At 34.0% G+C, this 15164-nt stretch overlaps 1 protein-coding gene across 1 annotated transcript; it reads left to right on the top strand.

Moving 5' to 3' along the window:
• The first annotated feature begins 5413 nt into the window (after window positions 1-5413).
• Window positions 5414-6637, top strand: LOC110095557 (putative F-box protein At4g17565). The gene has a single exon (XM_020821155.1). It carries the CDS (start codon window positions 5414-5416, stop codon window positions 6635-6637), a length of 1224 nt encoding a protein of 407 aa, XP_020676814.1.
• The last annotated feature ends 8527 nt before the right edge of the window (window positions 6638-15164 follow it).

Below are 15164 nucleotides of genomic sequence, written 5' to 3'. Positions count from 1 at the left end.
AAACGATGCCAGCAATTCATGGCAACATGTCCCAGTTTCCCGCAAATTTAATAGGTCGGACGTGGCTAATTTTTTGTCGACAAACAACTGTTAGATTTTGGATTTGGTTTGAAATGAGCTCCACTTCCTCTGTTTCCCCTGTAATTAGAACGACCGCAAGATGTAGAAGAACAACTGGAGTAAAGAGCAGTATTGTCTGGTAGTGATGAGACGTCACGTTGAAGCTCAGTTTTTTGATGTATCTCCTCACTACAGAGGAGAAAATAAAGAACATCCAAGTTAATCGGTAGCTGACTGGTTCTAATTTCCATTTTGAATGGGTTATAGGACGGAGGAATCCCATCCAAAATGTGCAGAATAATATCTTCAGAATCTAGGTGAGCTCCAGCAGATACAATATTATCAACCAGTGCCTTGATCTTGGCAACGTACTGCATCATTGTGAGATCCCTCATTTGGACATGATAAAGCTCATTTTTAAGCTACATTACACGGAATCTGTTTGAGAGTTGAAGCCTGAAGTTCTAAGGTAGACCAGATATCTCGGGCGGAGGTAAGATTTAAAATGTAGGGTAGAACTGCTGGAGAAATTATATAGAGGAAGCCGAAACAAAGTTTTTCACTATCAGGTTCCATAGTTTGTACTCAACAGGGTTGGTTTCGGGGATAGATGCAGCAGGCTTGGCAGTGAGTCTCATGAGATAGCCATCGAAACCATTAGCTGAAAAGAGCTAAAAATTTTGCAATCTCCATACAGGATAGTTTTCACTAGTTAGCTGATTTGGAATAATCAGCTTGAGATTTGTCATAAGAAATTTAAGAGGAGAAGGAATAGTAAAATCTACCATGGCAGCAGACACCGATGACGTTTTTTATGCGGCTGTCTGTGAGGCTTGAGAAGAGGAACCTTGTTCATCCATGAGAAGTTTGAAGGCTCAACTTCTATAGAAGCTCTGATACCATGAAGACTCTTATACCTACAGACGAATTAGTAAAGACGCAGGAAACAAGAGTAAAACTAGCCCAGCTTTTCATTCATTAAAAGATGATCAAGCAAATGCTACATCAATAAGAGTATATATAACTTCAACAACTTATGAAGTAAAGACACATGTCCGGTTAGTTAGATGTAGATTTAAGCAAGGAGGTGGAGCAGCTGATATGGAGCAGCGGGTATGACATCATGTGCTCTGACAATTTCTTGTTGGCAACTAAGTTCAAGTGGGCTAATGCAGGCGGTGGGCGGGGTGAGCACATGACCGAACGTCTTGTCGGGTCGCATGGGCTTGGCATGCAGAAGTGTGGTACGTTTTTGTACTACGGCGATCGTGGGCAGACCAGAGTCAGTTAAGGCGCGACAATTGTATGTGTGGAAGCAGGCAGTCCGGGCTTTTTCATGTGAGCAGGTGGGTGGAGGGTGTAGAGTGAAGTGGAACCCCAGAGGCCCTAGTAGATCCTACAAATGCCTTGCCTTTTTTCTTCTTATTAGAAGCATGGGAAATTTACATACATACAACTTTATTTCATGTTATTTACATATTTACACCCAAAATATTAATATTACTTAAAATATAGAAGGCACCCTGCCAAGTTCGGCTACCCAAAACAGTCCCCCTCTTGTGCGGCTACGTGGTGGCATGCATGCACCCAATCAACCACCTGAAAATAGTCGCTAATGTGCTAGAAGAAAAGAATGTTGATTCTACCCTTATTCTAATCAAATATAAAGATTTATATTAATTGATTAAATTTAGTAAATATGGATTATTGATATAACATGAAAAAATTAAATTAATAAATTAGAATGTATTTTGAGCATAATATGATTTAATTAAGTTCAAATCATTTTATAAAAGTTAATTTTGTGTAGATAAAATTCGATTCAATTTTATTTTCATTAAATTGAATTTAGGGCAGGTTAATTTAGCTTGAATGAGTATAGTTTTAAAATGAATTGTGAGTGAGGATTACAATTTGTTTTTAAACTAGCTTGAATTGAGGCGATGTGGATTGAGATTGATTTTGATTGAAGATATTTGATAAATTTTCAAATGAATTTGAGTTTGAGTTGATCGATTTAGTATGAATTGAACCTACATTGACCATTTTGGCATTAAATTAATGAATTTTCCCTTAAATTGGTTTTAAGGTTGTTTAATTTGATTTTGATTGATTTGATGTGAGTTTATTTAGGCTGATCGAAATCATCGAGATCGAATTGAAAATCAAGTTGAATTGACTCGATATGGCTTGATTTAATATAATTTAAACCAATTTGGCATTCATTAATTTGAAGTCACGTTAATTAAATATTTGATATCCCATTGACCTTCGTAATCACAGTCGAGAATTTTTTTCTACTCATGCTAGAAATTAAAAAATTTTAATGAAATGTACACATACTTTAGCACAAACGAAGAAGGCTTGAATGATATATATTTTTATTAGATCATTGTCTCTTCTAATGACTTGTCAGGAATTGCTATATAATTTTCAGGTCATACAAAATCTCTGGCTTGGGTAAGGCCAGGAGATCATACATGAGTTTTGGGCCTGTAGTTGCCTCTTTACGCCATGATATATATGGAGCTATTTGAAGATGTTTATTATCATGAACAGTGGCGGAACCACACTAAGGTTGGGGGGGAAGGGCAATTGCTTTCCCCTAAAAAATAAATAATGTTTTTTATTGGAGAGAGAATTTTTTTTTTTATGCAATCACATATATATATGGAGAGAGAAAATATATATGGAGCTATTTGAAGATGTTTATTATCATGATATATATGGAGCTTTTGTCCTAACTTGTCCTAAAATGTCTATATATTTCTTCAAATTTAGTTCTAATATTTTCTTTCGTGTTTTTCATGACAATTTAATTATACTTTTTTCTTTATTTTTCTTGCTTAATTTTTTTAAATAACTTATATATATTATTTTTACTATTTATTTATTTTTGAATTGTACTTGACCCCAGTCAAAGTTGAAGCTGGTTCCGCCCTTGACCACGAAGAAGAAGATAAAAGGTTTTATGCAATCACATATTTCTCAATGGTCCTAGCTTATGACTTCAATGGACAAAATATTGAAGTTATACACGACAAATGAATGGTGTGGTTAAGAGTCTAATTTTTTAGCAATCTTTGTGATGGATAAATAATAAAGCAGTAAGCCCAAAATCATGTTATTTTAGCATGCATTTTAAATAATCAAATGCTCAAACAGATGCATAATATAATTATAAGCATATAAAACAGATCACAAATTGTTGAAAACTTTTCAAATCGAACGAAAAACATCAAAATAATTTCAAAAGCCCTCAAAGTCATGATTTTGATTTTTGCACATATTTTTAAATATTTGATTGATGATAAATTTGATCCAAATATTTTAATTTTGAAATCATAAAGAACCATAAGCATAATGATATATAATTTTTATAAATTAAATACACGTACTGCATTATAAGTACAATGAATATGACTCTTTTTATATTTATATTTTTTCAACGGTAATTGTTCCGCTTGGATGCCAATAAGTGCTTGAACCTCTTAGGATTGCTGTAAAGCATCCAACAAACCAATCACTAATGCCTCCTCCATCTTTGTTTCTAAGACTAAGAGAAAGTCTAATAGAGAAGAAGCTTAGTCTATACACCAATGGAGTAGAGGGAGGAAAAAGAAGTTTGGAAAAGAAAAATGAGATTTCTTTTCATATCTAGTTGATTGCTTTCTAACAAAGGCCATATACGTATATATATATGCACCATACATGCATTTTCTTACTTTGATACTTTGCCTATCAATTAATTGGCGATGATGAACTACCTACCTTATTTTTTTATTTCATTATTCAATCCATCAATCACACAATGATGATGTCTCAATTGAGAAAAAGAAATATGCAGTGAGATCTCTTTTAATCAGAATTAGTGAGTGATTTTCATATTGCTAAAAAAAGAAAATTTTATGTACATGATATATATATATTATATGAACTAAATAGATCATAAAATTTATTAATTTATGATATTATTAAAAACAAACTATTTCCAATGTGATGAAAAAGCCATTAAGACACTAAATTCATTATGTAAAATGAAATAATAAAACTATTATAAATAAATATCATTGTTTGCGGTAACACATATACATTTTGTTTTTTTTTTGTTTGTTTTTTTTTTTTTTTTTTTTTTTTTTTTTTTTTTTTTTTTTTTTTTTAACGCGTAAGCCCCTACTAGTGGGTTTTAACTAAAAAAAAAAAAAAACATATACATTTTTTTTGTTTTTGCAGAAAAAGCAGATTCTCCCATAAATATTTAAAAGCACTGAGCACAACCCAACAACAACAACAAAATAAGAAATTAAAATTATCTGCATGTCGTAAATCTACTAAATGCAATTAGAACTTTAAATACTTTCTAAAGTTTACACAACAGCGAAGCAGAATTTCAGCAGAAACTCCACTACCGATCATGAAAGCCAATCGAGTATAAATCTAAGCTAATATCCACCGTTCAGTGGCAGCTGCACATCAAAGCAATAAGATCTTTTAGACAAAAGAAAACTGATCCATCTCCATTGCCTCAAAATCATCACCTACTTGAGGCTTCGCTTTAATCAAAGGCTTAGTGCACTCCTAATATACAGCTCAATAAAACTAGAGTGGTAGTAAAAACAATCAATCAATAATAGGTGGCACCATAGTATGGCTGAGTAGCAGCTGCCGGCTGCTGCTGCTGGAATCCTGCCACAGATGCTGTTGCTGCGGTAGTTGGTACAGCATAGGTCTGCTGTGTATATGCCTGAGATGGATAACTCGGAGCATATGTGCCATGTGTAGTAACCTGAGCTATCTATGTGGGCATCTGAGGTTGGCCATAGCTCGCATAACTGTATGCACTATATCCAGACTGCAACGGATACCCTGGATTCCAGGGTTGCCCTTGTGTCTGCGGATTTCCAACACATATACAAAATATGTTTTCTCATCTTCCACTTATTTTAATATTTAAGAATAAATCATTTTGAGACCTCTTAAAATAATGCCAATTTTTTACACAAATAGCCTCGTTGGATCTCCTAATAAACTACATACTATAAAAGATAAATTTTAATTTAAAAATAAATATAAATTTTAAAATAATAAATTTAATTTTTATGACATGAATTTTGCACCCTATTCTATTTATGGATAATGGTGGTTGGCAAATTTTTTTTTTAGACCAAAATGAGAAGAAAATTTAATGCACTTGAATATTTTCCACAAATACTTATTCTACACCACATATTTATATCTCAAACAAAGATTGCATATTCAACTCCAATTCTTATTAATTTATGTTTGAGCGTGGTAGTGTTGGAAGGCACTGCAGCTCATTTCCTCCATTGGTCACCACAAATACAATAACATTATGGTCTGGTCTGATCTCCCAATAGATCTCCTCCGTCGCATCTCCTCACACTTGTCCATTGTAGACTTAGTTCGATTATCAGTTGTTTGCAGCTCATGGAATTTCACTCATGCCAACTATGCACTCCTTGGATTTCAATGTCGTCCCTCTCCATGGTTGCTCCTTTCCAATGATGTCGGAGAGGCCTCCAACACACTCAACTTTCGCGAACTTACCATAGAAGGAGAAGAAGCTGTCGTCAGTTTCCAACGTTGCTTCTCTTCCATTGGTAACCACATCGAGGGTCGTCGTTGTTTTGGCTCCAATGATGGATGGCTTGTGACCCTTGATACAATGAATCTACAACCTCGCCTGTTCAACCCTATCACAAAGGCTGAAATATGGCTCCCATCCCTTTACGAATTTATCATGCCACAAATTTCCCCTGATGGATCCTTCAGGAATTCTTGCAAAGAAAATTTCTTTGACATTACGTCTGATGACTTACGCGACATATATTTTCATAAGTTTGTTGTCTCCTCTAATGACACCTCTGGAACTGTTGTTGTTATCTATGGCATTACAAAAGCGCTTGCTTTGGCATGCTCAGAAGATCTAACTTGGGTTGATGGACCACAATTATCACCTTACAACACGGAGGATGAGGAGCAGTTTGAGGATGTTTGCTATAATAAAGAAAATCAAACATTTTATGCAATTACAAATTTTTCTATGGTGCTTGCTTTTGACCTCAATGGACAAAATGTTGAATTGATCTGCCCGAATGGACCCAATCCATACTATCGCACCAGAAACTTTGATTGTATGTACTATATTGCTTTTATGTCAGGAACTCTTCTAAGAATAGAGAGAGTGATTGATATTACTCCTAATAGGAACCATAATGCGACAACGATGACTATTTTTGTTTTCAAGTTTGAGCCTATTGTTGTTACTTCTTGTTCTTCTTCTTCTCACTCTCAATGGATCTCTGTCAATGAGCTAGGGGAATACTCCATTTTTGTTGGTTGTAATCAGACATTTTCTTTGCATCACACAGTTGCTACTGGAATTAAACCAAACTGCATATATTTCGCCGATCATTGGAGAAACATGTTGCCAGGTTATGTTGATTGTGATGTTGGAGTTTTTGATCTTTACAATGATCGCATTCAATATATCCTTCACCCTTATACACGGACTAATTGGCCGCCATCAATCTGGTTTACACCATCATTTTCATAAATAAAATATCTTATTTTTTTCTTAGCATGTAATATGAATATTTTTGGATTATAAGTCTATTTTTAATATTTATTGGACACTTTTTTTAGGTAATTTTGAGTATTTTTTAATTTAAATATGTACTTGCCTCTTTTATATTTGTTTTGAAGAAAATATATTAATAATGTTATATCACATTTGAGTCATTTTTGTGATCTTATTAGTTAGTAGAATCAGCTTCTTTTTACATGTAAAGAACGATTTGGAGTAGAAAACATAAAAAACAACTATCTAAAATGAAAAAAAATGAAGCTTATTTAAAAAGAATGAGAGAAAATCTTGTTTATATCTAATAAAGAAAGATAATTTCTAATATTTTCTAACCAAGTCTTTTTAGGTCTAACTCTACCTTTCTTAATATAAGTCAAATCTAATACCTCTACTTTCCTAACCGAATCAACGGAAGGCCATCGTTTTATATAACCAATCCATCTAAGGAGACTCTCTCTAATCTTATCTTCAACTGGAGATACTCCAACTTTTTCACGTATATGGTCATTTCGTATCCTATCTCTAAGGGTAAAGCCACTTATCCACATGAGCTTCCTCATCTTTACAACACTTAACTGAGTATTATGATTCTCTTTTAATGGCCAACATTTGACAACATAAAGCATTGCAAGTCTCACCACCATCTAATAGAATTTTCCCTTAAGTATGAGGGGGACTCATCTCACAACAAACTCGTTGCATAACTCCACTTCAACAATCCAACTTAAACTCTGCTGATAATATCCCCATCTAATTCACAATTATTCTCTAAAATGTTTACTCTTATTAATGACTTGATCGCCCAAAGATACAATTCACTCACTAGGTCTATTACTACTAAAATTACACTCCATATATTCAGTTTTAGATCTACTCAAGTGAAAACCTTAAGACTCTAAGGTTGACCTCCTAATTCAAGTTTACCATCAACATCCTCTCTAGTCTTATCCACAAGAAGAATATCATCAGCAAAAAGCATACACCAAGGTACATCCTCTTACAAATGTCTAGTGAGAACAACCATGACTAAAGAAAAAAAAAAGATATGGGCTTAAGGTTGATCCTTGATGTAATCCAGTCGAAATATGAAAAAACTTGGTCAAACCACCTTGTGTTTGAACAAGTAATATCTCCTCAATACATAACTTTAATGATTTAAATATAAGCGTTATTAACTCCTTTCTTTTCATGAACTCTACATAGTACTTCTCTTGGATCTTATATAGAGGAAAATGTATCTTTAAATAAAAATTCTACTAAATACATTTCCCAAAAAATTTGTGTAACAAATAATAAAATAGACATATTTCATGGTTAAAAAAATTATGCTCCTCAATTTATGAAAGTGATGGTGTAAATAAGATTGAAGGACTCCATTTAGGCCGTGAATCAATGTCACGTATTTAATTTCTAGAGTTTTCGGTGTGAAGATAAAAAAAACTAACTTTGTGACCAATATACTCTAGAAAGATGTCACTTAAATTATCAGTGAACTATATGTAATTTGTTACATTTTCATAAATAGCCAAGTGTTGCAATAAAAATGTTTGGTTAGAAGCTACAAACAAGGAACGATCCCCCAAATCCTATCGGATTCCATTGAGAAGAAGACATAATAAGAAGCAATATCAACTTGCTTAAACATGAAACAAAGATACTAATCATCTAAATTTATGAGAAACATATACATATATATATATATATATATATATATATATATATATATATATATATATATACCTTGTAAATCTCCAATGTTGCATCTCATTGCATTTGCCCACTATAAACTTCTTCCACCACCATCATCAACACCTTATTGAATTTTGCTGTTTCCAACGTTGTACTCTTTTAAATTCAATGCATCCCTCCCCACGGTTGTTCCATCCTAGCGAAGCTGAAGAGGCATCCAACACGCTCACTTACTGTAATCTCAACATCAACGAAAAATGCAACTTTGGCTGTCATCGTCACTTCTCTTCTTTAGATAGCCAAATCTCTAGTCATCACAGCTTTAGCTTAAGGATGGATGGCTCATGTCCCCTAACAAAACAAATCTACAACCTCACCTCTCCAATCCTTTCACAAATGCTGAAATATTGCTCCAATCCTATTTCACCATCACTAAAGGTCGAGGGCATATGATCGAGCCCCAATATGCCCATGACGACTCCATCTGGTTTTATTATAATAAAATGTACTCATAATTTAACACATAAGAGAATGGCTTACATGATATAAATTTTCAGAAGATCATTGTCTCGTGTGAAGACTCCAAAATTATTATTGTTGCATATGGCCTTACAAAAGCATTGGCATTGGCAAGGCTAAGAGATAAGACCACTCTACCTGCAATTACCTATTTAGACCATAAACCACATGGAGAAATTTTAGGATGTTTACTATCATGAAGAAGATCAAAGGTTTTACGCAATCACACTTTTTTTTCTATCATGCTAGCTTTTGACCTTAATAAACCAAATGTTGATTTGATATGCTTGAAGATGAAGGACCCATACTTGCGCACCAAAACTACAATTTCGTACACCATCTTGCCTTTTGTCCAGAACTCTTCTAAAAATTGAGAGGGTGGTTGATAGTTTTGAGAAGAATATCTAGAAGAAATGTTAAGCAAAGACAATAGGCATCTTTATTTTAAAGTTTGTGCTGACTAGTTTTGCTTCTTCTTGCTCTTCCTCTCATTGGATCCCCATCAAGGACCTAGGGGTTTGCTAATTATTTGTGGGTTGTAATAAGAATATTTCCTTCAATCACATAGTTTCTCCCAAAATTAGGACAAATTAAATATACTTCATTGATCATTTGAGCTATATAATACCAAAGTATGTTGATCAGGATATTGAACTTTTTGATAATAATAGTGAACAATTTCAGCATTTCCTTAACTTAGATTCACAGCCTAAATAGCCCCTTCAATTTGGTTCACACCATGACTTATGAAAACTACATATCTTAATATTTGCTAAGCATGAAATTTGAGTTATAAGTTCATGAGTCATTATAAGTTCAATTTATAAGCTTTCATCATCATAAAATAGATACAAAATGACTTAATTATAGCTTATTGGATAATAAGGAGCACCAAAAGTCAAATAAATGATTTTTTTTTTTCAAATGATAATTTCATAGATCCACAAAACACTAACTATTTATTTGTTATTTTGACAATTCAGTAATTGACTTAAATACAAAGATTTATAATACAAGACTTAAATAATTGGTAAAAGATTAACAATTATGATAATAGTTTCTTTAAAATAGACTATCAATTTAGTTCTGTTGCATGAATGATGTTTTTATAATTAATAATGTTTAAGGAAAACATAAAAGTGCATTTTAGTTAATGTAATTGACAAGAATTTAAGATCATATATATTATATTTATGCTTCATGCAGGCTCGTTATTCCATAAAAATTAACTATAATAGCTAGTTTAAGTTTTATAAGGATATCATTCAACATAGTATTGAATATTGCAAAAGTGCATGTGAAAAGCTAACGCCAATAGTCAAATTTTAATTTTTGATAAGCTCGAATGTAAGAAAAATGAGAACTAACATATGACGAGCCGAATGGATTCAAGGCACGCACACCAATCATCAAAGAACTTTGCTAATAAATATGGATGGATGAGGCTGCGATAACAACAAAACAAAAAGGAGTTAAAAGGGCTTTTCCAAGATTTTTTTTTTTTTCGGGACATATAGGCTATTCAAGGAAAAATTATACAAGTAGTACGTACACAAGTTTCAAACTCAAGACCTCTTGGTTGATAACCGAAGCTCCCAACTAACACATCAACATGAGTTGCACATTTGTCAGGATGTGCTACGGACTGCTTTACTTTTTGAAGAAGTAGATGTTAGGAAGTACAATGTTTGATCTGCAATGGGCAATAACCTAAGAAATGTTGTAGTTGCTTGTGATAGGAGGGAGATAATTGTTGTGTTAGATGTTGCCATTGTAGTTGAAGCTACAAGAAGAGGCGCTAGGCTTCAATTTAGGTAGCTTATGAGGTCGAATGAAGGTTCTAGCCAAGCAAGGTGATAGACACGTGAATTGATGGCAAGGGAGAATAGGGCTATTATGAGCTAACAAAAGGAGGTTTTGCTCAGCCCAAAATGTGGGATGGAATCGGACTCAGGGGTAGTTTCAATGAATTTATTTATTTTAGATAAAATTTTGAAGAAGCTTTTGCCAATAAAAAATTTAAGGCTTATTTGAATTAATTCAATATTAAATTTGGCAAATTGTTAGCAGATATTATAATTAGAGATCATGATAATAAAGAGAAATGTTATCAGATGGAGATCGCAATCATGGTGAGATAGGAATGTGAGAAAAGTAAAACCACACATGTTTAGTGTGCTTTCATATTTGTAATCAAATGCCACATTGAGAATAACACACCATCTAGAAAGACGAATGTCGTATTCTACAATTGATTTGATAATAAAAAAAAGGTTTTTAGAAATATCATTTTTATAAATTATTTCATATCGAAAGATGAAGAGACTATTCTACGAAGGATTTAAAAGCAAGAATGGGTATGATCAGATATGACAAAAAGAATATTATATCATCTCAAAAGAAAATAACGACATTCTACAAAGGTACTTGATAATAAAATAGGTTTTAGAAAGATTGTCTACATTTCAAGATATCTTTTCTCTACCAAAAAATAATAAGATAGGAGTTATTTTATTTTTTAGTTATAGGTCCACCATATATAACATCAAATCCTTATGGTTAATTACATCACAAAGAGAGTTAATCTCTTGGGAATACTCTTGATTAATATAATGACAACATTTTTTAGGATTTCAAAGTTCACGACAAGGATTTGAAGATTTTTGACTTCGAAGGGGGTTGGCTCAAGGTTGACTAGTTCTTTCTAGAGTTGAATGATGAAGAATAGGGAGCACTAAGATTTTGAAACTGCTCAAAAGTGCTCAAGTCTATCCTATGGTTGGATTTTAGTATTTTTAAATGAGATTTAATTTGTTTAAACTTACATTTTATTAAAAAGTTGGGACTTATATTAATCTTGATCACCAAATTAGTATAATGCCCAATAGGTGATGACATATTACATACAAAATCAACCTCATAACCTTGAGATAAAGTGAGTCACTACAAAGTTGTAACTCCAACCTTGCTTAATGAAATACAAAGGAAGTTATCTCTCTCACCCTAGCGAGGGTTTGAGAAAACCTAACTCTTCTAAACTTATGATTTTGTTTGGATATGACTGCCAACTAAATTCCACCTAACGCTTTAAAACTATGATATCAAGTCCCATGAAATAAAAGATGGGGTGGCTTGTTGTTTTAATAAGAAGATTGGGACTAGCATCTAAGAAATCCAAATAGTATGACCCCCCTGGTCAAGACCTCACGGATTCATCATTCCAGTTTCATCGGTGCCCTTAGCCTACTTAATCAAGTGTTGATTAGAGGATTCTTGTTAGCAACCATATGTTATCTCATCCAAGGGGACCTTGTAGACTAAGAGGGTAGGGGAGCTAATCCTAGGCCGACAAATAGAAAGTGTGCAGGCTTGTGGATAGTGAACCTATGTCTATGTTGTCCATCCAAAATTGTCGCGCTTAAGCTATATATATGTTCATGAAGAGTGCAGAATGGTAAAGTCATATACAAAATCTCCTATCAGGATCATAGGTAAAGTAGGTTTTACATTATCAAATTATGTAATGGTATGAACGGAACAAATTACACAATGATATAGAGCTTAAACAATCTCAAATAGCATCATTTACCTTAGTTATTAACTTCTAGATTAAATTTTGAAATACGAAAGATCTTGCTCAATTGGTGTTATATATGATCTAAATATGATGTGGACTGGCAGAAAGCTAGGAGCGCTGGAGTAGGTTCAACAACATTAGAGAGGGTCATATGGAGCTCAGGCAGGAGCAGGCAGGATGCACGGGGTCGGGACAACGTCTGGAGCCAGAGAGATGGAAGTTGCCATGAGCGAGCTATTTCATGCTGACAGGTCATAGGTCGAGGAAGCACGGGATCAGAAGTCTGGTGGGGTGGCATGGGCTTGGCATGCGGGAGTGCGGTACGCGAGTGTACTGCGGTGACGTGGGCGGACTAGAGAGAGTTGAGGCCAGGGAGGCGGCAAATGCCTGCATGGAAGCGAGCAGACTGGTCTTCTTCATGCGAGCATGCGGGTAGAAGGTGCAAAGTGAGACGGAACCCTAGAGGCCAGAGGAGATCCTCCAAATGCCTCCTCCTTTTTCTTCTTATTTGAAATAAAGAAGCCACTCAAGGTGAATTAAATATTTGATATCCCATTGACCTCCATGATCATAGTCAGAGAAATTTCTTCTATTCATGCAAGAAATTAAAGATTTTATTTCCATTTGGTAACATATACTAATATACTAATAAATTGACTTATTAAACTTCAACATATTAAGATACATGTTTAAAGTAAAAGTACATATTCATTTAGATTCACATTCCTTTTCTAATACATTTTAAAGAAGGTTAACATTTGGCATTAAGTTACTCCATATTGCTCTGCTATCTTACTCTGTTAAAGCTTCGCCCTAGTCGCCTCCTCGTTAGAGTAGATTTGCTCAACTGCAGCCTTAGGAAAGATTTCTTTCCTTCTTTGATGTTTGTTTTCTTCTCGACCTCGGGTCTTCTAAGGTTTACTATTTTCTATGATTTTTTTTAATGTTCATTTTTCCATGATCGATTTGCCTTCGACTGTTCCTACTATCCAAATGATGATTAATCATGTTTGATTGAACAATCCTAATTTTTTAAATGTCAAAAAGAATTCTTGCTCTTTTATTGATGTCGTTTGGGGTGCCAGTTCTTCAGTGGATTTTATGATCTAAAAAATATAACCCATTGTGGGTTATCATCACTTTGAATTTTGGAAGATTAGATACTCACTCTTGCAACCCCTATTGAATTCTCATTGATCGGCGAATTTCCCAGTCATAGACCTAGTTTAGAATCGATTCAATATTTTTTCTTTAATCTTTATCTTAGCAGTGATTTCTTGGTTACCCACTTGGATTTAAGAAATGTGTTGATTAAACTCATAAATAATATGGATTATAGCAGAGTTTTTACCCGTCGCTCTTACTTTGTCAACACTACTTTATGAAATAGATCAAATGGTCACCATGATGATATCCTTTCTTTTGTTAATACTTTTGCTACTGAGGAAATTGAGAGCAATAGTAAAGTTCTGGCTATTAATCCTATCTTGGTTCATGTTTCTGATACTTCTAGTAATCAATAAACTATTTCTCCTATAAAGTAATTTGTGGAACTTCAGTTGGTAATAAAATGTTGAATGTGGTCTCTGGTGTTGATGGTGAGGGGCTTCATTATCTTGATTACTATGTTAAAAATTATATTCGTCCTAACCTTGTAGATGCTCCTCTTCTTCTTCATAGTGGTTTGGATGTTTCTAATAGGGTTCCTATAATTAACATACTGGATTCCCCTATTTCTAAAGATGAGTTACTAAAATTGGGTGGTGGGAAGTAGCATTTAGATTTGCATTCTACAAATCCTATTGATCATGCTAACAGGTTGATCCCATGTAATCAGTTGGATGATAACTAGGGTGTTGAGGTGATCTCTGTAAAAATTTTAGGATGATATTGCTATGAATGTTGTGTAAGTTGATAATAATGTTTTCCCCATGATTATAGGTAAGAAAAGTAATAAATAAAAGGAAAATTTTAAGTACTCTTAAGGCAAAGCTACTAGATCTAAAGCTCATTATATTCCTTCTTCTATTGTTTAGTTATGCTTGTTTATCTCGCTGGAATTGAGTTTTTCTGCTTTTTGGTGCAGTTAGTCTTTTGTTTTGAGTTGGTTGGGTTATCTTTGACTGGTTAGGCTAGTTGACATTTGATCTTTCTTTTAGAGGCCTTGGCTTGGTCTTTTGGTAGCTAGTGGCTTTTGGTTTTGATTCTGCATTTCATGTCTACTACTTAATTATTGGAGGTTGGGTCATTTGGTCTGGTTGTTAGTGGGTTTTGTTTTTATCTATTTGGTGTGGTCCCTTACTGTGATGGGTTTGACTATTTGGTTGGGGGTTCTCTGACTAGTTTTTAGTGGGTTGGGTTTCTCTAGCTGTTCTACTCCTATTTTGGTGGTGCGTTTACTATGTTCTTGATGGTGCGCTTATTTTTATTAGTTTGGAAATTTATCTTTTCTTGCAGGTGTAGATCGTAAATTGGGTCTTTGGATTCAAATTGGACTGCTTGGCTTGTGTTTTTTGGTGCAATTGGAAGTGCTTGTCGATGCAATATCTTTGGTGGAGATTGTGAGACCTCGTTCCTTTGTTGTTGCTGTAGCTGCTGGGAAAAGTGTTTCCCAGGATTGTCCAGGCCGATTGGAGATCGTCCAGGCCGATCTGTACTGTAGAAAATATCGTCCTGAGAATAGTTCTGGGAGTCGTCCAGGACGATCAATTT

Source organism: Dendrobium catenatum, unplaced genomic scaffold (assembly GCF_001605985.2).
Source record: "Dendrobium catenatum unplaced genomic scaffold, ASM160598v2 original_scaffold_76759, whole genome shotgun sequence".
Lineage (NCBI taxonomy): Eukaryota > Viridiplantae > Streptophyta > Magnoliopsida > Asparagales > Orchidaceae > Dendrobium > Dendrobium catenatum.
The sequence above is the reverse complement of the archived record's forward strand: the minus strand, read 5'-3'. Positions and strand labels throughout refer to the sequence as shown.